Below are 24862 nucleotides of genomic sequence, written 5' to 3' on the forward strand. Positions count from 1 at the left end.
AGTGATGCACACAAAAATTCGAAGGTGACCATGGAAACAAAAGATATGACTTCCACTAAGAATAAGTCAACAGATGAGAGTAAATTTGAATAAAAAGAAATGGCTCCTTTCTTAGGATGAAGGGAGGAAAAAAGAATTACTAAAGCTATATGGGAGATGGTTGGTTTTCTTCCAAGAGAAGGAATAATTAAGGTTTCTAGAAGAATTCTGACTTAGAGGCTGAATTTTTAAACAACAATGATTTAAAAAGACCAGATGTCTAGTCTAAGATAGAGTAATTTTTTTTTGAGGGGGTCTCTATTATAAAGCTCAAACTTAAAGAGATCCACCTGCCTCTGCCTCCAAGTGCTCAGATTAAAGGCTTGTGTTACCATGCCTTGCTCCAATCTAAATTCTTAAACACAGAACAGAGGTTTAGCTAGGAGCCAGAACTGATAGCTAATTGACATTCAATAAACAGGATACAAAAAAACTGTATACTGTCAAAGTTTGCAGACATTTTTTCATACTAGATCCCTTAGTACAGGCAGGCACTGAGATAAAAAGGACAACTAATCTGCAAATTTGTCTTATTTATAAGCATTAACAAGCCAATTACTTGAAGAAAAATAATGCTGAATCCTAAGAGAAGCAACTTCGTGAATCACCACAGACAAACACGTTTTTCAACATTTTCCCCACGTCCCTAAACTGTGAAACTTAAAATTCCCAAAAGAAAATAAACGTATGTGCAGTACAGTATTTCAACCCTCCTTGTCAAGCTATCTTCACTGGAATTTCTCAGGCTTTGATCTGGAGTAACCCAGGGATATTGGCTCTAAAAATACAGGTTTGAAGAAATGGCTTAGCTTGTTAAAGTCAGTCCACTGAAGACACTACCACATTGTAACAAAAGTGTTCCTGGTAAATATTTTAAATATTTATTCTAATGTATATGTATGTGTGTTTTACTGCATGTATGTATGTGTACCATGTGTACGCCTGGGACCCTCAGGGTCCAGAAGAGGGCACTGGATTTCCTGTAACTAGAGTTACATACAGATGGCTCCAAGTCACCATGTGAGTACTGTGAACCAAACCCCAGTCTTCTGTAAGAACAACAGTGCCCTTCACTGCTGAGCAATTTCTCCAGCCCCAAGCATTCACATTTTAATACAACATAATGTGATACAAATGTATTAAGATTTTGCTGAGGAAGTGGCTCAATGGTAAAGCACCTGCTTAGCACTGTGGAAGATCTGGGTTTCACTTCCTAGTACTAGGGGGGGTGGGGATGGTAGAGCCAAAAATTTATCAAGATTTCACATTATGAGGCAGACTGTTAATTAACAAGGGCTTACCCTTACTTGAGGCTAAATAGTTTTTAATAACAAATATGCTTTAAGAACCTTAGAGGTCTGCTACAGTGGTAGTGCACACACTTGCCCTTGATCCCAGCACTTAGGAGGCAGGTGGATCTCTGTGAGTTTGAGGCCAGTCTGGTCTACAGAGTGAGTTCCAGGACACCCAGGGGTACACAGAAAAACCTTGTCTTGAAAACAACAACAACAACAACAAAAAGCGCAAACAAACAAATAAAAGAACCTTAAAGTTAAAACCTTTAACTTCTTAAAGATATATATTGTATATGTACACATATATTTGTTTTTACCTCTCCCAATGAGAAATAGTGACGTGGAATTTGAGAATCAGGGTAAATATTTTCTAGGTACCAAGAGAAAGGTTTGCATTGTAGTTTATGTCTCAGACCAAGTCTTGATGATATATCTCCATAATCTACCTTTGTAACACCTGTTGAAAGAAATAATTGATTAATATTAGAGTTCTATTTGGTAACATGTTTACTTACATACTTATTCTCACAAAGCAGCTGAATGGAAAATGGGGACTTATTAGGTGATCTATGATACTACAAGTGATATGCTATAGACCCACTTCCCAGAGCAGAAAACAAGGATAAGGCAAGTGTTTTAACTTTTTTCAAAGAAAACTTAAATTGATGTGAGAATGTAACACATACTTACATTAAACATTAAGCTATATAGGGATCAAAATTTTTAATGTGCATTAAGGTAAAAAATTTAAAAATTAAGATCTATTTGGTGCAACTATTAAACAGTACAACTACTTCCAGTCAGCTTTATTTGTGTTTACCCACTGAATATTAAAGTATTATAACTGAATAACCTAGGCAGATTAGTAATAATTTCAGATAGGCATTTGCTGAGGAAAAAATAAGACACACAAAAACCCGATTGGCAGAGTAAAATTCTTGGATTTAGTCTCTTGAGGCATGCTATAGGCTCTGCACTGGTTTTATGACGTGAGATGGTTTCATAAAGTCTTATACAGCAGCATCCAGGGCCTGCTTATGAAGAATGCTCATAACTTGCTTGGAGGTGGTACTGTTTTATTGGGCATGGGATGGCTCAGTTGGGAGTGCTTTTCTAGTATACACAAAGCTCTGGGTTCAGTCCCTGGCATCGCATATAACAGGTATGGTCATGCAGGCCCTGAATCACAGCACTTGGGAGATGGAGGCAGAAGGATCAGAATGTTCAAAAACATCCTTGACTACACAGTGAGTTCGAGGCTATCCTGGGATACATGAGAGACTGTCTCATGTATGTGTGTATGTATGTATGTATATATACATATTTATGTATGCACATTATATATACAAACACATACAAAAAAAAACCCAATGTCCAAAGAAAGTGCTTTGTAATTGAGAAAAATGTCTGAAAATTAACAAGATGATTGCTACAGGAATAAATGTCAAATGCTACAGTGAGGTAAAAAGAAGAGAAAGAGACAGACAGAGACACACATGTGCAACTCTAGGTCAGCAAAATTGACCAAGATATTTAGTATTACTGCTGAAAATATCTCAGGCATACTATACCAAACATTTTCTGTACTATGATTTTTATCATGCCTTAAAAAGACCTTACACCAAATCTTTGCTTCCAACCCTCCTTACTTCCCCTTAGAATCAGGAACAGGAAAGACGCAACAATCTTGGCTCAGTGGGGTAGTTCACTGGATAAAGATTCTTGCTACCAAATTCTAAGAACCTGAGTTGAATCTCTGGCACCCATAAGGCAGAAAGAGAATCAACTCCCACAAGTTGAATTTAGACTTCACACACAGGCTATGACATTAAGTGCCAACCCCCTCAGATTTAAAAAAATACACACACACACACACACACACACACACACACACAAAGAAAGGCATGATCTTGTGTGTATCACACAAAATACACTAACCTGGAGAAATTATATAGAAGAAATTCTTGAATTCATCCATCCATACTTCTGCAAGCCGTCTGTTATTCTTATTGATAATCTGCCCTGTCCCTCCTGGAAATGTGTAAGGTGTAGCTTTCCGAAACACATGACCAACGTGGGAGCATGTCACAATTTCCAAAGTTCCTCCACACTGCCAAATCTGAAAAGGACAGGATGCAGCTCAGTAACTACCTACCACAGGTTCCTGTAGTATTCGTGTGGTATTTTTCTTTTTTTTTTACTGAACAGGACTTTGGCTTTTATTTATAACCTTGAATGGAAAATCTGTAGTTACTGGTAAATTTTTCCCAAAATGTGTCCAAAAAGTACCAAATCTGAATGAAAGAGCAAAGTAGACTGTGTTGGACATGTAGCTTAAAATTCAGAGCACAAGCCTGGCTATGGTGGTTTATGCCTTAAATCCCAGCATTTGGGAAAGTGAGGCAACAGATCTCCGTGAGTTAAGGCCAGCCTAGTCTACATAGTGAGTTCCAGGCTACCCAGTGCTATGCAGTGAGACTGTCTCAAAAAAAGAAACAAGAAAGTACAGAGCTCAGAGATCCTGCTCTGGTATATAGCCAATATCGCCCTAAAATCAAATGTTTTTCAAAATTTTGGTCAAAATCAGATTAAAATAGAGAACAGAGAGGTTAAAATTAAATACATAGAAGAATCAGATGCGCTGTAGCAACTATCTAAATGCAGATGAGGACACACAGCATCATAAATACAAACTGCAGAAGCAAAACCAACCCTGTCAACAAGGGCACATTATTTCAGGAAATACCCAATATTATTACATTTGTTTTGTGTATATAATGTTTGATGTGGCTTATGTTTAACACTCAACTACACACACATTCATGGTCATGGAGTATCCAACTAAATTCTCTTCTATTTCTGCCTCTCTAAACTTGAGCCACTAGACACATCACATAGAACAGACACCCATCATAATTTCTTCAACAAGACAAAGACAGCATGTCCTGTTCTATTTGTTCAATCAATAAAACACATGGAACAAAAGAAAAACTAATTATAAGCTTATACTCTTAACTCAATGCAATTGTCTCAAAATAAATTTTATAGCATAAAAGTTCTTATTTGCAACCAAAACTCACATTTGAAAATGTTTTGCCTTTGTCAAATATTCAGTGTGTCTACTTCAGATTTTCCCAGGATTACACAGTGTTAGAGCTAGACGGGATTTCCCAGGCCAAGCCTCTCCTTTTACAAGTAGGAAGAGTCTCTGAAAACAAGAGCATCCTGCTTCTACCTACAGCATATTAAAAATTTGTCTGTGCTATAATACATTATATGTTAGAAGCTTTTTAGCAGCGCACATTATCATCTAACATGCTGATATTCGTGGATATGAAATGAAGGTCAACTAGGTTGAATAAATGGAAAAGTGCCCTTAGAACTGCTTTGCCCTTTCTTCCTTTTAGTGGTACATGCATATGCATGTGTGGTGGCCAGATGTTAATGCTGGTGTTTATAAAACATTCTGCACTTTATTTATTCAGAGAGATAGGATCTCTCACTGAAAGTGGAGCTCACTGATTTAGTTATGGATTCTGCTGTCCCTGTGTCCTCAGCACTGGGATTACGACATGCATCGTCATGCCCAACCCTTAAAAAAATTAAGTCGTTACTTTATTTGGTTCATGTACGTCAGAGACCAAATTGAGGGAGTCAGTTCTTTCCTGCTATCATGTTGGTCCAGGGGATTGACTTAGAATGCAGCAAGTGTTGTTACCCACTGGGCCATCTCAGCAGATCTACATCTAGCTTTATTTCAGATGGGAGCTAAGAATCAAACTCAGATCTCCCATGTGTATATGGCATGCACTTTACTGACTGAGCCATCTCCCTAAATGTTGCCACCGTTTTATTGAAAAATGTAAAGCTGATAAGGTAACCAGATTTAGTAAAAATAATCTTCAATCAGACAAGTTTATAATACAACGTGAAATTATGTTTTTACAGTTACATACCAAAGTAGCCTGTTTAAATTACAAAAATAGTTTGTTTAGTTGCTGATGCTTGAATTACTTCCTTAAAATAAAAGAAATTGAGAACTGAAGGATTATGCATAGGTATAACAGCTTTACTATTAAAAGATAACTGGACTATTTGGTGAAATCGTTTTTAACAAATCTTCCATACTGTCATCAAACTTTTTGTGGGCTGAAGGTTCTGGAGGCAGATTAAACTCACTAAATTTTATTTCTTATATAGACAACAATGAACACATATTTGTGGTTAAGAAAAAGATTTTATTTTTTGTCAAAGGGAACTTACCCTAAAGGAAATTTCTAGGTTTTCTCCTCCCCAAATATCCATTCCAGCATCATATGTTCCAATTTCCTGAAAGTAATCTCTGTCTATTGAAAAAAGGCCTCCGGCCATTGTAGGTGTTCTGAAATTCAATCATAATACTATGCCATTAATTTTAATAATTTAAAATTTATAATCAGTGTTTGTTTTTAAAAGTTCTACAGTTCTACAGCTGTTTATAACTACAGAATAATGCTTATTCTTGCCCTCTTCAGAAATGTCTATACCCTTAGGGTTTTCTGTATCAGACATGATTTGTACTCTGCTCACAGTCAGTGTAAGTCCTAAGCATTGCTTCCTGTCCAGTACCTTTCTTGATTTTTGATACTGAACAATTTTCTGTCTCAGACTCTTCAAACTGAATGTACTTCACGTAATCTTCTCCATTTGACCAGGACTTGGCTCCACGATCCCAGCAAGTATAAAGGTAGTTGACTATTTTATTCAACTACACTCAGGTTAGCGTTAAAATGCCAAGTTCTAAAGGGTGGCAATCACTGCAAAAATGATAGATTAAAACAAGATAAAAAGAGAGAGAGAGAGAGAGAGAGACCCTCTTCTAGATTTACAGAGATCTTCAAGAAGGGAATACAATCCAGAGTAACATTAACATGCCCTTTCTAAAGGGACTCATGCTGACCACCTGTGGTATGTTTTCTGCAAAAGACAAGTCCAAGTATGCACAGGGTTAGGAGGGGGAAGAAGTATGTAGAAGTAAGCAGAGATATGATAATGAAGGTAGATTTAAATGAAGAGGTATCAGTGGTTTCAGTTAACCATTGATTTCTATGAAGGAAAAAAAAAAAACCTGACTCCACCAGAAGAAAACAAAAGTTCTTGGATCCAAGGATAAGGCTTGCAAGTCCAGAAATCATCGACATGTACTATTCCAGGCCTCTCTAGAACAGCAGCATTGTCTTTCCAGTGAAAGCTGCATTTCCAAAGTTTGCAAATGGCTAAGAGTCCTTGATTTAACACTGAACCTAACTAATAGTTCCTTGTATTGGTAAGAGTTCAAGGTGGTTTAAGAAAAGAATATGAGTAAAAAGCAAAGCAAAAAAAACAAAACAAAACAAAACAAAACAAAACAAAAACACAGCCCTTTGCTTTCTTCAGAATTGGATTTGAATTCGTAAAATAGAAGAAAGCCTAGTGCTGTTACTACAGAGGCTGCAGGTGGATGTAACTGAGATAAATACTAGGGTGTCTAGGTAGCTCAAAGTCTCAGGTCATGTCCTTACCAGCATGCTTTTTATGCCTTCCTGAATAAAGTCATATGTGATAAAGCATAGTAAAAAGAAAAACAAAATACACATTAATGGAAATTCCTTTATATCCTGTTAATTCTACTTATTTAAAAAAAAAACTGTTATGAAACAAGCTTTTCTAACTTTATTAGTCAGTACTACTATCCAGATGGTATATGCTAGTAAAATGTTATACTGCAAGACACAACTCTGATCTAGTACCTTAACATAAGGACACAATTGACTGAGAAGTAGCTTGATTTAAACACAGATTTAACTTAGAAATTTTTAATGTTTTCATACAGCAAAGAAGGAATATATGTATGTTATTTCATTTCTCTTGTTTACTAGGCATTTACAGAATGAAAACAATCTAACCAGAGGGGAAAATCCTTAAAAAAAAAAAAAAAATCTGTGAAATACGATTCTTGACTATATACGAGGTATACATCTGCTTTGTGTTTCTCAACGCACACCTCTAACCCTACTGATAAGTGTCAGAACTCTCTGCAACATACTATAAAGAAAACATCTGATAAATTACCTGACAGGAAGAGTCCGGTCACCTTTCCTTCTGTCCATTTCTCTTTGGGGAACAGGATACCAACGGAAATTGAGCTTCCAGTTGAATCCACCATAGGTCATGTCAGAGCCTGCCATGTACTCGAAAGTATCATCGCTGATCACATCAATGATAGGACATACCACTGTTCTCCTGATGTCATAGAAGCAAGTTTAAAATCTTCAAACGTTCCTATGTACTATAACAACTATACAACAAAACAATGGTAAAAAATATTTCCTGCTATTATTTACACCAAACCAGTATCATAATTTGTTGGCTGAGAACCTTCTATCTTTTTGCATTTTTTCTTTTACACATAATCTTTACTATCTGCCACATGGAAAATTCTATAAAATGTTTAAAAAATCAATTTTTAATGACTACAGCAATCATTTTTTTTTGCAATAAATTTCTTTATAAACAATTCTTATTATTTCTATCCTTCACTTTTTGCCAGTGAGAAACTGATTCTGTTCAAGTACATAATCTTCTTCCAGGGAAAATGTTTAGCAGTAATACTACTTAATTAAAGGTAACATTTGTCACTGTTTTCTAATCATGTTATATATACATATTCCTCCTTATGGTTTTACCATAATGCTATTAACTTTGGAGCCGACTTCTTACATTTTTATTAATTCAATTACATTAAATAAATAACAGCTCGGGAATTTTTGTGTTTATATTTTTTTTTTGTTTGCTTGTTTGGTTTTTGTTTTTGGAAACAAGGTCTCTGTATGTAGTTCTGGCTTTTTAGGAACTCACTACATAGACGAGGCTGGCCTCAAATTCACAGAGATCCTCTTGCCTCTGCCTCCTGAGTTATGGGATGAAAAGTGTATACCACTATAACCAGCTGAAATTTATTTATTTTAATTACTAGAAGGGAATTTTTTCTTTCAGGTTTGTATTTCTCCATACAGACTGTATAATCATAGTCATAAATTTTCCAGTTGGCCTTTTTTAAAACTAATAACACAAGTTTTAACAGTTCTTTTGAAGAAAAGGTATCCTAAATTCAGCCTTTAGTAGATACAGTTTATAGAATATGGTATCATATCACATTTTATTGGTGTTTAAAGAAATCTTTCCCATGTGTTGGTGAGATGGTTCAGAGAGTAAAGGAACTTGATCAACTGAGTTTAATTCCTAGGATCTACATTGTAGAAGAAGAAAACCAACTTGCAAACATTGTCCCTCGACTTCTACGTGAGCCCCATGGCTTTTCTCTCATAGTTCTTTTCTGGGGCCAGCAAGATGGCCCAGTAGCTAAAAGTGCTTGCTTCCAAATATTAACCAGAGTTTGATTACTGGGACTCACATGGTGGGAGAAAACTAACTCCTGCAAATTATCCTCTGAAAACACACACAAACACACACACAATTTCAAATTAAATCATAGGTTTTCGTTGTTTTTTTTTTTTAAATTAAAATTATTCTAGCCTCATTAAAAATAGTTCCCTTCCTACTTTTTCTTTATTCTGCTTAAACATTTTGGTGGGAGCTGCCCCCTCATCCACACCAAGGGTGAAACAGCAAGGTTTCCTCTGATGTGTGATCCAGTTCTCATTCTCACTAGGTATAGATTTCAGTACCCCAGCTTTCCACAGGTATTTGCTATTAAGATTAATAGCATACCTCAGAATGAGTAGGGCCTAGGCTTTGCTCCTGTTACTCTCAACTTATAAATTTACCAAGGGACAAATAGTACCCCAGAATTCATCACAGACAGCACAAATACTAGATAGCTTCATTGAACCGTCTTTTTTCTCTCACTTTGTGACTTGCATTTTTTTTCTATTGTGTCAACTGAACATTGCATTCTGAAAAATCTGTTTTTGAACCTGGGCTCAGAGGGACCTGCAGAGACCAATACTCCAACCAAGGACCATGCATGGAGATAACCTAGAACCCCTGATCAAATGAAGCCCATAGTCTACAGTTTCCAAGTGGGTTCCCTAGTAAGGGGAACAGGGACTGTCTCTGACATGAACTCAGTGGCTGGCTCTTTGATTACCTCCTCCTGGGGGTCCAGCTTTGCCAGGCCACAGAGGAAGATGATGCAGCCAGCCTTGATGAGACCTGATAGGCTAGGGTCAGATGGAATGGGAGGAGGTCCTTCCTTATCAGTGGACTAGCGGAGGGGCATAGCAGTAAAAGAAAGGAGGGTGGGACTGGGAAGAGATAAGGGAGGGGGCTACGGATGGGATACTAAGTGAATAAATTGTAATAAATAATTTTTAAAAAGGCTGTTTTTGTACTTATTTAGTAGCCAGTACTTTTATCAGTTGGAAACTATTTAGGATATAAAATCTACCACACAGCCCAAACTGTAAGTTATTTTGGTTGTTGTTTTAGTCAATTCTCCCCTATACATTACACACTACCTTCTCTGTATGGGTCCAGGATCATGTTTCTAAAGTTTATGGCTTTATCTTTATGCAAGTATTTCCTAAACCAGTCTCTTTTTACTTACAGAAAAATATTTAAAGAGCTATTCTATTCTTTTGATTCTTCAAGGCATTAGTCTCTTCATTAAACTGTTAGGGGTCAGCTGGTTTGCTTTTTCTCTGAGAACAGACAGCTGTAGTGCCACAATTTGTTAACAAACAGGATAAGTGAAGTGGCCTTATCCTCTCCATTCTCTGCTAGTGAAAGTCTACTTTATAAAGTTAATGTTAACTTTAAAGTTAACCTTAAAGTTGATGTACACAGCTTCAAGGTCAAACTGCTATGGCAAACAGAAATTCAACTAATACAGGACAAGCAAACTGACATTACTTCTTTCATGACACTAAACCAAGACAGAGCCAGACAATTCTTTGAAAAGTACGTAACATGAAAAGTGACAGCCACAGATGCACTACAGCAATGCTCATTCTGTATTAGCAGGATTTCAGGATTATTCCATATACCAGAGTATTTCGGGACACAATGGGCCTCTCTTCAGCTTATGCTACAAGATGAAAGCTATGGTCCCTGAAAGGATGTCAACAAAGACGAGATAATATGCCTGCCCAGGGGTTGCCTTTGAAAGCAGGGGCAAGCAAACTTTCCCTATGTGTTCTGGTCCTATTTGATCAACAGATCACAGAATAATTATTCTCCAACATGTTGCCTAATTCATCTCCATTTGGGTACTTTGTAAATTTGTTAACTGCCAGACTTTAGAAATGTAGTCTTGTTTGTGTTTTGTTTGGAACATTCTTGAAGGCATTTAAGGGAAACTTGAAAGGATGCTACTTTTGTGTTTATTTAAAAAAAGAATTTTTCAATGTTGCACACAGTTTAAGATTAAGTGCAAAGAACAAATTCACAAATTCCGGAAAATTACCTGTCATGTTTAATCCGGGCTAAGAGAGGCTCCAGCCACCCTGTTGTACACTCACAGTGAGCATCTAAGAAGGTGATCACTTGGCCTTTGGACACAGCAGCTCCTTTTAATCTAGCTCTGATCAACCCAGAACGTTGTTCCATTCGAATTACATGAACTGGCACTTTGAGTTTTTTCACATAACTCTCTAGAGGTCTTTTCAAAAAGTCTGAAAATATAACAACACAAAAGAATGAAATGAAAGAAGCATGAACTGGCATTACCCAAACGTCGAGCAAATTTGATCTGCAGTATTCCTTCAACATACACATACTGACAGAGCACTCCTAATGACACTCCTTGCCCCAGAATGCCATTTCCTGAAGGAAGCTAATTTCACGAAGGTATGAATTAGCTGCCTCTATCTTGCCTCCTGAACACTAAGTCAGTATCTATGACTCAATTATTGCCCAGAGCAGGCATGTCACCATGCATCACCTATCAGGCTTCACAATTCTCTTCCTAATCATGCTGAAGAATCTGCAATAGAAGCAAAGTTCAGCTAGGCATGGCAGTACACACTTGCAATCCCAACACCTGGAAGGCAGACGCAGGAGGATTTTGAGAGTTTGAGGCCAGTGTAGGCTACACAGTTTTGAGATCCTGTCTCAAAAACACAAAATATCAATACCCAACAGACCGACAGAAAGACACACAGACACAGACACACACGGGCATAGGTACACAGATCTGATTAAGAGGCCAGCCTGATCTACAGAATGAGTTCCACCTGGGACATGGACACAGACACACAGATACACAGACACACACACAAAAGGAAAAATGAATATTAAATCCAGATCATAACAGAAAAAAGAAATAGTATGTCACAGCTATTATAGTTTTAAGTATTGTGAGATTTCATTCAGGGCAGAAATAAAGTGTCCTACTGATCACCACAGTCTTTGACCATTGTCTCAGCAGGAGGCAGAAAGTAAAAATCTCCTAAGGGAGATGCTGGACAGGAACTAAAAGGCAAAGAAGATCCTTGCCAGACAAGTGTGAATTACAAACTATTGACGGTGATGAGACCACATGTTTTTCTAACTAATATGAGTTAAGAGACATGGATAATCTACCTTGGCACAACTGACTTACAACCTTAGCACAACATGATGGAAGTACCATTCAGAGTGTAAAACTCAGCATGTAGGCAGTATCACCTGTCAAAACTAAAACAAAGGCCTAATGTACCTAAGTACATATAGTTCTAGGAAAGTCTCAAACTAACCTTGCATTTTGGCTTCTGAAGTTCTGCTTCTGTTAACTGTTCAGGTTAACTGAAGTATGTCAACCCAGAACATGGTTTTTGTGCTTAAAAGCTCACTGTGAAAGGGGCTCAGTGCTACACTGGGATGCTGAATACCTAGTTTAGCCACCAGCCAGCTAATAAAGACTTTCTATTGACTTAAACACAACATAGGAAGGAAATATTGATCTATAGAACTCCCACGACTAGAACTCCTTTAAGACTTCAGCAATTCACAAAAATAAAGGTGCATGATTAAGGGGCTACTTAAATACTAAAGGCAAGGATCCAAAGTGCTTCCTATAAGATGGGGTGGGAAGGACAAATGAACACAAAATGATTCTGTTTGGTAAGATCAGAATGAGCTATTTAGTAAAGTCATCAGAAATCCAAAACCCTCCAAAAAGAAATGGTGATTTCAGATTACTAATCTTTTCTGTTAACTTATTTCCTCATATGTGTACTAAAAATGGTATTTCAAAATAGCATTATGATTTCATGAACTAAGTCATAAGGGAAGAAGAATATAACCAGATTCTGAGTTAAGAGGAATGAACATAATGCCACTCTGAGAAACACATTTTTGTGGTAGCAGTGAGTGGGTTTGAAACTATTCTGAATGTTAAACTTGTTTAACCTTCATAATGACCTGTAAAGTTGTGTTGTTACACATACTTTAGAAATTAATATCTAATCTCAGAATAGTACATAAATTTGATCAAGGTAATGTTTGTTATGGCCCAGACTTGCCTAACTTCAAACCCATCATTGTACATGGGATACAGCACTGTATGAGTACCAGGCAGGCAGAGTGGGGATATCTGTACTTGGGGAATGGAGCAGAGGAATAAAGATCTCAAGTTTGAGGCCACACTGGCCTAGGCTTTGTAGCAAGAGATTGTCTCAATAGATAGATAGATAGATAGATAGATAGATAGATAGATAGATAGATAGATAGATAGATAAAAATCCCAAGCCCAACAAGCAAACAATATAATAAAAGGGCCTCAAGAGAGAACATAGTAAAGTGTTCATTCTTATTCTGGCACAAATATGGATTAGCTTTTAGTCTACATGTCTTGAACTACACAAAATCACCTGTGTAAGCCATGTTCAAAAATCTTAACTCGATTAAAGTTGATTGTATCATAAACAATGTCTCCCAACAGGCTTGCTAAAATAAGTTTAAAATAAGCCTAAAAAACCAAAGCAATCTAATCCCAGAGTCCTACACATTTGAACATTATAAATATATCCTTGTCTATGAACAATGACAAAAAGTTTTTAATGCATGATTCTATAGCACTGTAACAAATTTCCTTAGCATTTCTGACATCTTTGTAACTTTTATACAGTGAACACTAAGAAATGTGTGTCTTCAGTTCAGACTTAATTTTTATAAGAATCAAGTCCTTCGAAGGTAAAGTGATGATTAGAAACCCCTCCTTAGGTATTCTGCAGACTGCTGTCCTATAAATGGATCCTAATATCACTCCACCACACAGCACAAAACTGTCAGAGTTTTGTCACCTGCTGGTACTGCTGAAATTTATCTTGGACATTTGCACAAACACTAATATTTTGTTGTGCTTTAGCTGTAATTTCTGACTTCAAAGGTTTGGGGAAGATAGATTTACTTCACATTTTTGTGTTCCCTTTGGCAATATTCTAAGCACTCACAAAAAGATTCAACTGTAAATACACAATATATCCATTCCTTACAACAAGGCAAAAATTAGCAATAATGAGGCTGGTGAAGTGGCTCAACTGGGTAAAGGTGCTTGTCTCCAAATTTGATAATTTGAGTTTGATTCCTGGGACCTATGTGGTGAAAGAACAGACTCCAAAGAGTCTGACATCTACCTACCTGTACACCTTACCTTAGTGTGTAGGCTGTGTGTGTGTCTTACACACACTACAAAATTTTTTTAATTAAAATTAGAATAAAAATTAAAAAATAAATTAAAAAGTAGCAATGGAGTCACTGTCACTGTATTGGATACAAATAACTTGCCCCCTTACTAATTTCATCACACAAAGGCAGCTTTGGGGGAAATGTTACTTGTGTGCTTTTGGGTACTGAGTTAGCTTAACAGGAAGTTAGTTACAGTATTAAGTTTACAAATGAGCCCCTACAGAGTACTTAAAGAGTCTTTGCTAGCTCCTTTCCTGCTTCATTTAGCAAACAGTCCTACTGAGTCACTAAGGATTGTGGCTTTTCACTTCAAAAGTATCCAGAAAGTTTTCATTTATATCTGACTTGTTCATACAGATATAGTTTTACCAAATACTTCACCTTACCTTACAGGTATGTTATACAGGCCAAGTTCCATATCTGGACATTTCTATCTCAGCTCACTAAAGAAACTGCAAAACAAACCACTACATACTATGTACCAAACAGATTTAGAACAAATCTACATGTTTCAAAAACAAAAACAAACAACAACAGGAAAAAGATGCTGTTTCTGATAATATCTGGGAACTATTAGCTAGAACACTATATATTAAAAAAAAAAAAAATCAGTACATCCAGGCCACATAGGCTTTGATTTGGGTCAGATCATGGTAAGCAGCAGCCCTAAAAGAGGGGGTCTATCCATGGAGACACCAAAGATACTACATCTTGAAACTGTGGTGAGAGCTGTGTTCCCAGGTGTGTTGAGGGGCCATAGCAGTCTCTGTGACAGTACAGGTCTGGGAAGGTCAAGAAAACCTTCTGGAAATAACCTTCTGACCTAAGCTTTGAGGATGATTAGGTGGTAACCAGGTTGTGAAGATAGTGAAGAATATTTCCTAGAGAATAGTGTTCTGGGTATGGGAGCAGGACCTGTACAGGTGAAGATCCTAAGCAGAAAAGGGGGTGATACTCTGAACAGATTCAAAGGACACTGTGGACAAAAGCAGGCATTTGGGAATAAGTAACAGCCATAAGTAAATGGCTCAAAATATAACTAGAATTGGGGTCAGGTTATACATCCCTTGGAGAACTGCAACCATCATATTTTTATACTTAAGATTTATTTACTTTTATTTTATGCATATGAGTGTTTTGCCTGCATGTATGTCTCTTTACCACATGTGTGCCTGGTGTCCAAGGAAGCCATAAGAATTGGATCCCTTGGGACTAGAATTATATATAGATGGTTGTAAGTCACCATGTGGATGTTGGGAATAAAAACAAAAGTCCTCTGGAAACGCAACTCCTGCTCTTAACTGCTGGGCCCTGCATGTTTCTCTTACATACTTACTCTACATGTACTGTGAAGAACAGATGAGGGAAAATGAACACTAATAGAGAAACAGGGTTGGTTGGTCTATTTTAGAGTCCAGGTGAGGAATGTTGTGTCTCTGAAATAGGGAAAAGCAGACACACAGAGTTACATAATAGTAAAAAATTTGCTCTGGTTACTGTAACCCACAATTATCATCTAAACAGTGATGCCAAATAAAACTACATTCTGCAACTCTCTGGATGGATGGTAACCTGCTTGCAATCTCAATTGTAGTAATGTAGAATGACTCCCAGATGCCAGAAACAGGAAAACAAAGATTCTCAAGACTTTCTAGGTAGGAAGAAAAAGAAGACTCAGACCCTTCATCAGAGAACCCGGGTTAGCTAGCACTCAAGAGACCCCACTTAGTAACAACAAGACTTAGTGCAGCATCAAAGTAGACATTTGCCCACCTGAGTTTTCTCTCACAGGTCTATAAACACTAGGGTGCTAAGAAGACACGGCTAAGAGAGAACTGCTATGTGTGAGCTTATGTCACTTCAGAGTTGTAAGTACCTGCACATTTCAAATGCAACCACATTCTACAAAAACTTCCTATTCTACACAGCCTTCTTGAGCACTCACAGAATAAGAAAACCTTCAGGGGTGGGATACAGAAAAATAATCTTATTTTGTTTGAGAACAACATCTCCCCATAAATAAACCAAGCAGAAGTCACTGGGAAGACTAATGTCTGTATGGTCACGTGCTGCAGAACAGTATTTCATGGAGAGCATGTATGATATTGCCTAGTAACATCACAGTCATCTGTGTTATGTATACTGTGAGTTTAAAAATCACAAAAATTATCTGATGATGCATTTATCAGAACTACCACTATCATTAAGCAGTATACTGCATAAACGTGTCCTTATATTAACTTAATTTTCTAAAAGAACTGGCTCCTAACTAAAAATAATTAATATATGCTTCTTTTTTTTTGACATTTTAAAACATTTCACTTTATCATTTTATTTGTTATTATTGTATGTATAGATGATGTGGTGTGAGCACAGGTGCACAAATGCCACAGGAGGCAGGTGAGGTCAAGGGGCAACTTTTAAGAGTCAGTTCTCATCTAGGAATGTGGTTCAATGGTAGGGCATTTGTCTAGCAGGCACAAGGACTTGCATTCTAATTCTAGCACTGAAAAGAAAATAAGGAGAGTCAGCTCTCTTCTTCTATTGTGGGTTCCTGGGATTGAACTCAAGCAACTTTACCTCCTGAACCATCTCACCTGCCCTGTCAACAGTTATTCTTTAAGTGCAGTCTATTTAATTAATAATAGCTCTCATTCATTCTGACATTTATTATACACTACACTTTTAAATAGCTTCTGTGCTTACTTAAACTATTATTAACACAAACTATTCCCAGAACTAATGTCTACCTATAACTACTTTTAAATATAGCATGGACTCAGTTAGGAAAGGGTATAATATTTACTGTAATCACCTCAGCAGATGCAATGAGAGAACGGGTGAAAAAGTTGATTCTATCTAAAGATGTGAAAATGATGGGCTAAGAAGACATGGGGGCTGGAGAGATGACCCAGAGGCTAAGAGCAATTGCTGCTCTTCCAGAGGATCCAGCTTCAGTTTCTAAAACCCACTTTGGGAGGCTCAGAACTGCTTGTAACTCCAGCTCCAAGGGATCTGATATTTTCTTTGAAACACCTGCACTCAAGTGCACAACTCCACACACAGACATCCTTAAAAAAAACAAAACAAAACATGTGTGCACATGCACACACACACCAACAGAGAAAAGAATGAATAGCAAAAAGAATCTACTTTCTGTAGTTCTCTCCAAATCTTTCCCATGTGATCAGAGAAATACCTGTGCAACACATGACACTGAGTGGTAAATAGATGGAGCTTTTGGGGGCCAGGGAGGAAGCAATTGGGAAATACTGGTTTCTGATTTTAACAACTGTCTTTTCTATAGCTTCTTCAAAGTGAAATCTTAGAAAAGGATTCAGAATAAACAATGGTGGTTACTTTTAATTAGTGTATCTTTTAAAAGAGTGCTTTCTGAAACATTAAATCTGTGAAAAATCCCTATATTCTCAGAAGGGTATCTAAGTAAGAGACGTGACAGAGATTTGTGAGAACAGTCAGATTACCTACAATGTACTAATCGTGCTTAATCATGTTAACACAGCTAACTACAAATCATTCCTGAAATTATAGAAAGAAAGGAAACTGGAAAGCTGCAGAAGACTCCAGAAAATTCCAGTCTAAACTCCATTTTGCTGTTAAAAGTTCTTCCTACCACTCAGATTTAATTTCTCCACTCATGCTCAGAGATGCAGCTTACTACAGAAAAAATTCTAACAAGATTTTGTAGGTTTTTCTTTCCTGTTCTACATCAACACATTTTAACCCATTATTTCTTTTTCTGGTAAGATTAAGATGCAGCACAATTAAACACTAAAGTAATACTTTTATGTTTCACAATGGTATACTTATGTGAATGAGTTTAAATGCTAAGAATTTTTAGATAAATTGGAAGTTTACATACAATTAATTCTTAGGTTAAAGTTACAGTAATAGTTTGCAAACTGTTAGTGATCAAAGATCTGATATCACTGGCATTAAAATGCAGAATTTACCTCTTTCACTTGCATCATCTACAAGAACAATCTCTTCTATCATGTGTCTTGGTGAGCGATTAATGACACTATGGACTGTTCGCAGAAGTGTGCTCCACGCCTCATTGTGAAAAACAATCACCACGCTTGTTGTAGGAAGGTTATCTGGATACACCTTTGTTTTACACCTAGAGACAAAGCAAATGTCTTTATGAAAGTGACCTTAAGACAGTAAATGGAACTGTACTAGAAAAGTTGACAGAACAATAAAGTTTGTACTAATGGTGAGATTCTTAGTGGTTTTCCATTTAAGTTTTGATTAAAGTTGTATGCATATGAAGTAATACTGATATAAAGTAATAGATTTAAATAAAATTATCTTAAAGATATTGCCTATATTCTTAAAATAAGCTCTCCTGATGAAGGTTTTTGGTTTGATTCATTTTGTTTAATTTTTTTGGTTTTGTTTTGTTTTTTTTTTTTTGAAACAGGGTCTCACTATGTAGCCTTGGCTAGCCTGGGACCTGATATGCAGAATAAGCTCCCCTAGAATTCACAGAGAGCCTCTTGCCTCTGCCTCCCAAGTACTGGGATTTAAAGGTGTGACCACATCTGGGTGAATTAATTCATTTTTAATGACGAACAAACTAAGGCTATAGTATCAATCTCAAACTGCACTTTAAGAACCAACTGGCTTAAAAAAAAATCAGAATCTTTTTGACTGAACTATATGCACAAAATGCTGAGAGACCTTCACTGTGTAGCTGAATAATATCTGTGAAGGTACACACGCAGAGATGAAAAAGGACTCGGAGGCTTCCTTTTTGCTCCCTATCTGTACTGTATTTCAGCATTATGGAAGAGTTCTGATAGCTTGGAAAGCAGTGTTTTTCTAACTTTTGACTTACAATTCCTTTACTTGTTTGGAAACTGGGGACTTCAAAGCACTTTTGTTTGTGTGAGTTCTATCTACTGGTATATTTATGTTATAAAGTAGACTTTTAAAAATACAAGAATCCACAAACACATTTGACATCATTCTCAAAAAGGATCCATCTGTCAAATAATGTACATATTATCTATTCATTGCTTCCTTAAGACTTGTCATTGGCGGCTCTATAATAATGGGATTGGCTCCAGTTAAGTGGCTCTCCTTGTAGTTGGTGCATTAATAAGCTCTGTCAGCAAAGAATGGTAGAACAACATTATAGAGAAAGAAACTTGCCTTCTGGTTTGTATGTGTTCACGTGCTTTCTTCTCCCTTCAGCAGGGAGGACAAAGTGGAGTATGTGAGCACTCAACACTATCTGGTGAGCTACAACAAACACTCATGGGGTTCCACTGAATTTTAGTAGCACCCCAGAAGACAGATTCTCAGAAAGTTTTCTAGGTACCCAACAACTGGTTTGTCAGGTTTGGCTATGTGTACTCTGATAAGGTAGTTCTTTTTTTTGCTTTGTTTTGTTTTCGAGACAGGTTTCTTTCTGTGTAACAAGTGCTGGCTGTTCTGGACTTGCTTTGTAAACCAGGCTGGCCTCAAACTCACAAAGAACCGTCTGCTCTGCTTCGAGTGCTGGGACTAAAGGCATGAGCCACCAAGTGCATGGTGAAAGGTAGTTCTTATTTTTTCATTCTGGTCTTGACTTCTTGTGCAAATACACACTTAAATACATTTCTGGCTTGTCAGGCCTGACTGCCAGTTCCCATTCTGAAGATCACCAAGTCTGACTAGGGAAAAGCAACAAACTTTTCTGCTATCAGTAAATGCAATCAGTCCTTCTCCAAAGAGGTGTACATTACAGGCACAGGGGGCTCCCTTCCATAATTTTCTTCTTGATACTTTCCTTTAAATCCTAGGTTATCTATTATAATTGTCTTAACCCCTTGTGATGGTTTGAATGAGAATGGCTCCCACAGACTCATATATTTAAATACCTGGTCCTCGGCTGACAGAGTGTAGGAAAGATCAGGAGGTGTGGCCTTGTTGGAGGAGATGTGTCACTAGGTGTGGACTTTGAGGTTTCAAAAGCTTAGACTAAGCTTAGTCTCCACTCTCTGCCTCCTGAGTGTGGAGCTACTACTCCAGTGTCACGCCTGCCTGCCAGCATGATCACGAACTAACCCTCTAAACTGTAAGGAAGCCCCAATGAAATGCTTTTTTTATTATAAGCTACCCTGGTCATGGTGTGTCTTCATCGCAATAAACAGTAACTAAGACACCCCCTTATGATTAGACCCATTAGAGGCAATAGCTTTCACATTAAGCTTTCCCTATACAAACTATTATACAATCTTTCCTTTGCCTAGTTATTAATTCACCAAGCCCTTCAAGATTTTTGTTTACTAGTTGAAAATTTAAGAATATAAAGGAAAAACATTTTGGTATTATGAAAATGGGATCTCACCTTGCAGATTCCTTGAAAAGATCTCAGCAAGAACTAAGTCCCAGGACAACCTAAGTACTGGTGCACAGCATATCCTTCTGTCTGAATTCTTTTCACTCAACATTATATGTATAACATCCACACTATAATGTGTAACAGCACATTTATTTTCAATTTTATTTTATTTTATGTGTATGGGTATTCTATCTGTGTGCATACCTGTGTGCCATGTGTACACCTGGGGCCTGCAGTGGCCAAAAGAGGGCATTTGATCCCCTGGTACTTGTGTTGGAGATGGTTTGTGAGATGGTATGGATGCTGGGAATTGAAGCCAGGTCCTCCAGAAGAGCAGCCAGTGCTCTCAATGGCTGAGCCAGCATTTGAGTTTATTTTTATTGCTGTATACTCTTTGTGTTATGAACATATGTAGTAATTTATTTTTCCATTCACTATTGATAGGCATCAGCACTTCTGAATCTGTACTATTACGTGTGGTGGCAGGACACAGAGAAAGGAAAGCGGTGGGAACTCTACCTATGCTCTGGGGACCAGGTGGCCTCTGGTCAGGGAAAGGTTCTCTCTTCTCTATTCACTGCTGCCACTGTGTCGCTTATGTAAAACTGCCTGAAGGCTGCAGTAGTAAAGAAAGGGAAAGAGGAAAATAGCTCCTCTCCAATCCTGCCTTGTTCTTAGCAAGAGATGAAGTTTTCCCGGGATCTTTTCTTTCCATGGTTAAAATTCAAGGCTATTCTAATTCTTGAGGCACTGCAAAGGTCCTGCTAACTAACGTTTTAAAGTATCCTGAAATTAGGAGTTTTACAGATGAGGAAACTAAGAGTAGAGAAATTAAGAAGCTTGGTCAAACTGACAGCTAGTAAGTGGTGTAACCACATATCAAATTCAACATTTATGATAAAATCTGGCCCCTCACTATATATATATATATATATATATATATATATATATATATATATATATATCCTAACACTGCAGTAGTATATGAAAGAACTCAGAAAGGAGGTTTAAGTAAAGGTAAAAACACCCATCACATATACTCTAATCCTCTTCTCCACGGCTCTCTAAATGTACTGCAGTTTTCATGACCTACTAACTTTGGTCGATTACTAGCTTTTTACCAACAATAATATAACATTTATAAGAAGCCTGGCTACCTAGCAAGCAGTGCTGAGTGCTGCTGTTACAGGTCCTGCCTGTATACACTCAAGTTAAGACTGACTGAGATTAGCCATAAAAGCAGCAGCCCAGCCACAGAGACTGGGAATCCAATTTCATTTGGGTTACTTATTATGTACACAAGACAGGTCATTTTGTCAAGGTCTGATTTTGACAACTATTTAAGTATGGTATTTACACAGACTGCTACCCAATTAGTACGCGGTAAGTGGTACCATTATTACTTCTTAAACATGTAAGAGTGAACTACATAGGATGGATTTGGCCTCTGACTAACTTGGAATTTGTTGTAGGGCTCCTTTCCTAAGATCACATATTAGAAAGCATTCTTAACACTGAACAATGCCATTCTTTCCTCCAGTGTCTATAAGCAAATATGAATGATCTTGGCAACTCATAAGGCAGTAAAATTCACAGGATGATCCAAACTAGTTAAGTTTATATTCTAGAAACTGGGGGGGGGGGGGGGGGGGGGTTGGACTTCAAAATGTGGTGAGCAAGTCACAGGCTAGAGAGAGTATCTTTCCATTTAGGAAGCTGCTCGGAACACAGTTGCTGCCCAGCTCCAGCGTGAGTTTGAGCTAAGGCTAGTCTGTATTTCTGACTTGGCATTTCACTATGAATCCTCTTTGGAAACCAGGTTCTCTCAAGAATCCTCAGTGGACACAGTGCTCACTCTTGGCCTTCTGGATCCTAGGTGCTGGGTAACATCACAGCACTGGATCAATCCTCCCAATCACACTTGTGAGGGGAAAGAACTTCTCTGAAATACAGAGTCTGGTAATCATAAGTTAGTAAATGGAAGTGCCAGACTCGGACTATGTCACTATCAAGTTATTATATACAAGTTGGTCCAGAAGATCAAACTGGAGTTAATGTATCTGTATCTGAGAAATACCCAACACTTAAATAAAATGTGAATGTTCAGATCAAAACTATATTACGCTGATATGAACACACATGAAAACAAGTAAAACTAAATCCACCATTACAGCATGCCCAGATGTTATGCAAAATGAATGAAAACAAAATGTACAGCCCCAAAGCAATACTGGGAAGCTGAAATTTGAATCAGCTAAAACTGTGCCCATTAGCAAAATAGGAAAGGTGGGAACAAAATGCAAACAATATTAAACAGAAAGCTAGAATAAAGGTAAATTTAATGAAGACTTAGCTCGATCCAACTTTGTCCTAGTTGTGCATCTGTGCTTGGATTATTCAATGTGGCTCACAAAAGCCAGCCTACCCCTCATGTGGGCTCTCTCCTCACACTAGCAGCACTACTGCTTTCCTTCAAGCTCTTTCACATCTCAGATTCCTAAACCACTCTTGCCCTTCGCACTTAAAACTTTGTTTCCAACTTCAAAAAGGAAATAAAAGCTTCTGAAGTGAATTTCCATAATGCCACCAACATATACACACCATCCTACAAGTGTCTGAACTATGAAATCATGCTTTTTCCTCTATAGGAGGCACAAATGATCTGTTTTTATCTACGTACCATCTCACCTGATGCCCAAAGTCTTTGCTCTTAACCACCCCCTTTTAATTTCCCTCAACTGAGTCATTTTCATCAACACACAAATACTGCTTTATACTCTCAAGCCACACACCATCACAGCTGCCTTATCTCCACGTGCTGCTATAAAGTGCTTCACATCCCCCTCATTTCCAAATTGATTATATTATGAAGAATAGCAAATACAGAGTACACAAAACAAATTTGTTGGGCTCAATTCCCAGAACTGCAAAAACAAAACAAACACACCCAACAAATGTGAGCTGAATGAGCTAGCACAGAGCAAAAAACCATGTAACTGTTACTAAGTGAGAAGAAAACACTGTCACATCCTCGCAAACTACCCCGTTGCTGTTGCCATCTCATTTGTCCCAAAGGAGAAACTATGGTGGTTCCACAAGTTTTATTTGGTCTGTTTTGACTTTTTCACAAGCAGTATTACTCTCTATATGCATTATATGATTATTTTGCTATTTATTATGTTGGTGAGATTCATCCTTGGAATGACATGGAGCTTTTGTTCATTTCTACTACTTCAAAGTATCCTATTCTGTTTACTATTTGTTGCTGTTTGAGATAGGGTCTCATCGTGTAGCCCTACTGTCCTGGAACAACTCACAGAGATCTTTTTGCCTGATTCCTAAATGCTGTAATGTATGAGATGTGAATAAAACTCCTTGCTTTGTTCCACCAATCTATCCTAATTTTGTAAGAACTTCCTATCTTGATTACTAAAGGTTTTAAAGAAATCTTCATAATTTTACAATTCCTGGCTCTTCCAGCTCTGTATTTCCAGTAGCATAATCAACAATCAACTAATCAAATCACACACACACACACTTATGATTAGAACTACACTAAGTTAAATAAATTTGAGAGAATCAACATCTTTATAATATTATGTTAAACATAGGGTATTGTCTTCATTTATTTAGGTATTTCACTTCTCAATAGCACTTCAGAATTTCCTTCAAAATGCAGATCCCCCCCACATTTGATATGTTCAATAATATCTAAAAAGACATTTTAAAAATATCTTCTAGCTTTTGCCCCAAAAAAAACTAACATATACTAATATCTCTTCCTTAGAATAACAGACCCCCCCCCCCGAAACCATCACCTTATGGACAATAATTCTCTATCTATAACCCATTTGAGGGTTGGAGGTTGAGAATAAGGCTGAGGCAGAGCTTATGTATCTATAGGCTTTCCTCAAACTCACAATCCTCCTGCCCAGCCTCGAGAGCCAAATGTACCCCACACGTGGCAAACCATCAATGTGAACACTGAACAGAAGTAGTGCACCAAGCACTGCACCTGTCCCTGAGTTCTCGGGGTCACTATTCAACATGAGTATTTGCTGTAAGGGGTTTCTGTGCTGCTCTGTTCAGACAGCCTACAGATCAGATTAAGGAAGTACCCTTTGAAGCTCAAATGACAGCAACAAATCTTAACAAATATTTTCTCTGTATTTAATGAAATAAACACATCAACATATCCTTTCTCTGCTACTGTAGTGAATTTCAACTTTAACCATCTTCTTAGGTATGGACGTTTGGCTTCAATGTATGAAATTTATATATTGCTAGATTCAATTAACTTTTCACTCATAAAGCCATGTCTACCCTATTAGTGAGATTAGGCTAACACTCCTTGTTTATTATGTCCTTATCTAACTTTTACACTGATCACTGACTTCATGATGCACACTAGTATGCTCCTTCTTTTTCTGATAAAAGCCTGGCTTTGTTTCTTCCTTAGATGTACAAAAAATGTAATTCAGTGACAAGGCTCTGTGTGACTGGAAATTTGTTATTATTTGTTTATATA

The 24862-nt window shown here is 37.4% G+C and overlaps 1 protein-coding gene across 5 annotated transcripts in view; it reads right to left on the reverse strand.

The window, feature by feature from the left end:
- The window catches only part of Galnt1 (polypeptide N-acetylgalactosaminyltransferase 1), a 125368-nt gene that overhangs the window by 55598 nt on the left and 44908 nt on the right, over positions 1-24862 (reverse strand). For all 5 annotated transcript variants that reach the window (XM_060377594.1, XM_060377593.1, XM_060377596.1 and 2 more), the window contains exons 5-10: positions 17957-18123; positions 10780-10987; positions 7425-7595; positions 5598-5715; positions 3273-3453; positions 1652-1791 (exon numbers count right to left, since the gene is read on the reverse strand). In XM_060377594.1, coding sequence (XP_060233577.1) covers positions 1652-1791; positions 3273-3453; positions 5598-5715; positions 7425-7595; positions 10780-10987; positions 17957-18123 — 985 coding nt within the window. The remainder of the gene's footprint in view (positions 1-1651; positions 1792-3272; positions 3454-5597; positions 5716-7424; positions 7596-10779; positions 10988-17956; positions 18124-24862) is intronic.

This window comes from Meriones unguiculatus, chromosome 2 (assembly GCF_030254825.1).
Source record: "Meriones unguiculatus strain TT.TT164.6M chromosome 2, Bangor_MerUng_6.1, whole genome shotgun sequence".
Taxonomy (NCBI): domain Eukaryota; kingdom Metazoa; phylum Chordata; class Mammalia; order Rodentia; family Muridae; genus Meriones; species Meriones unguiculatus.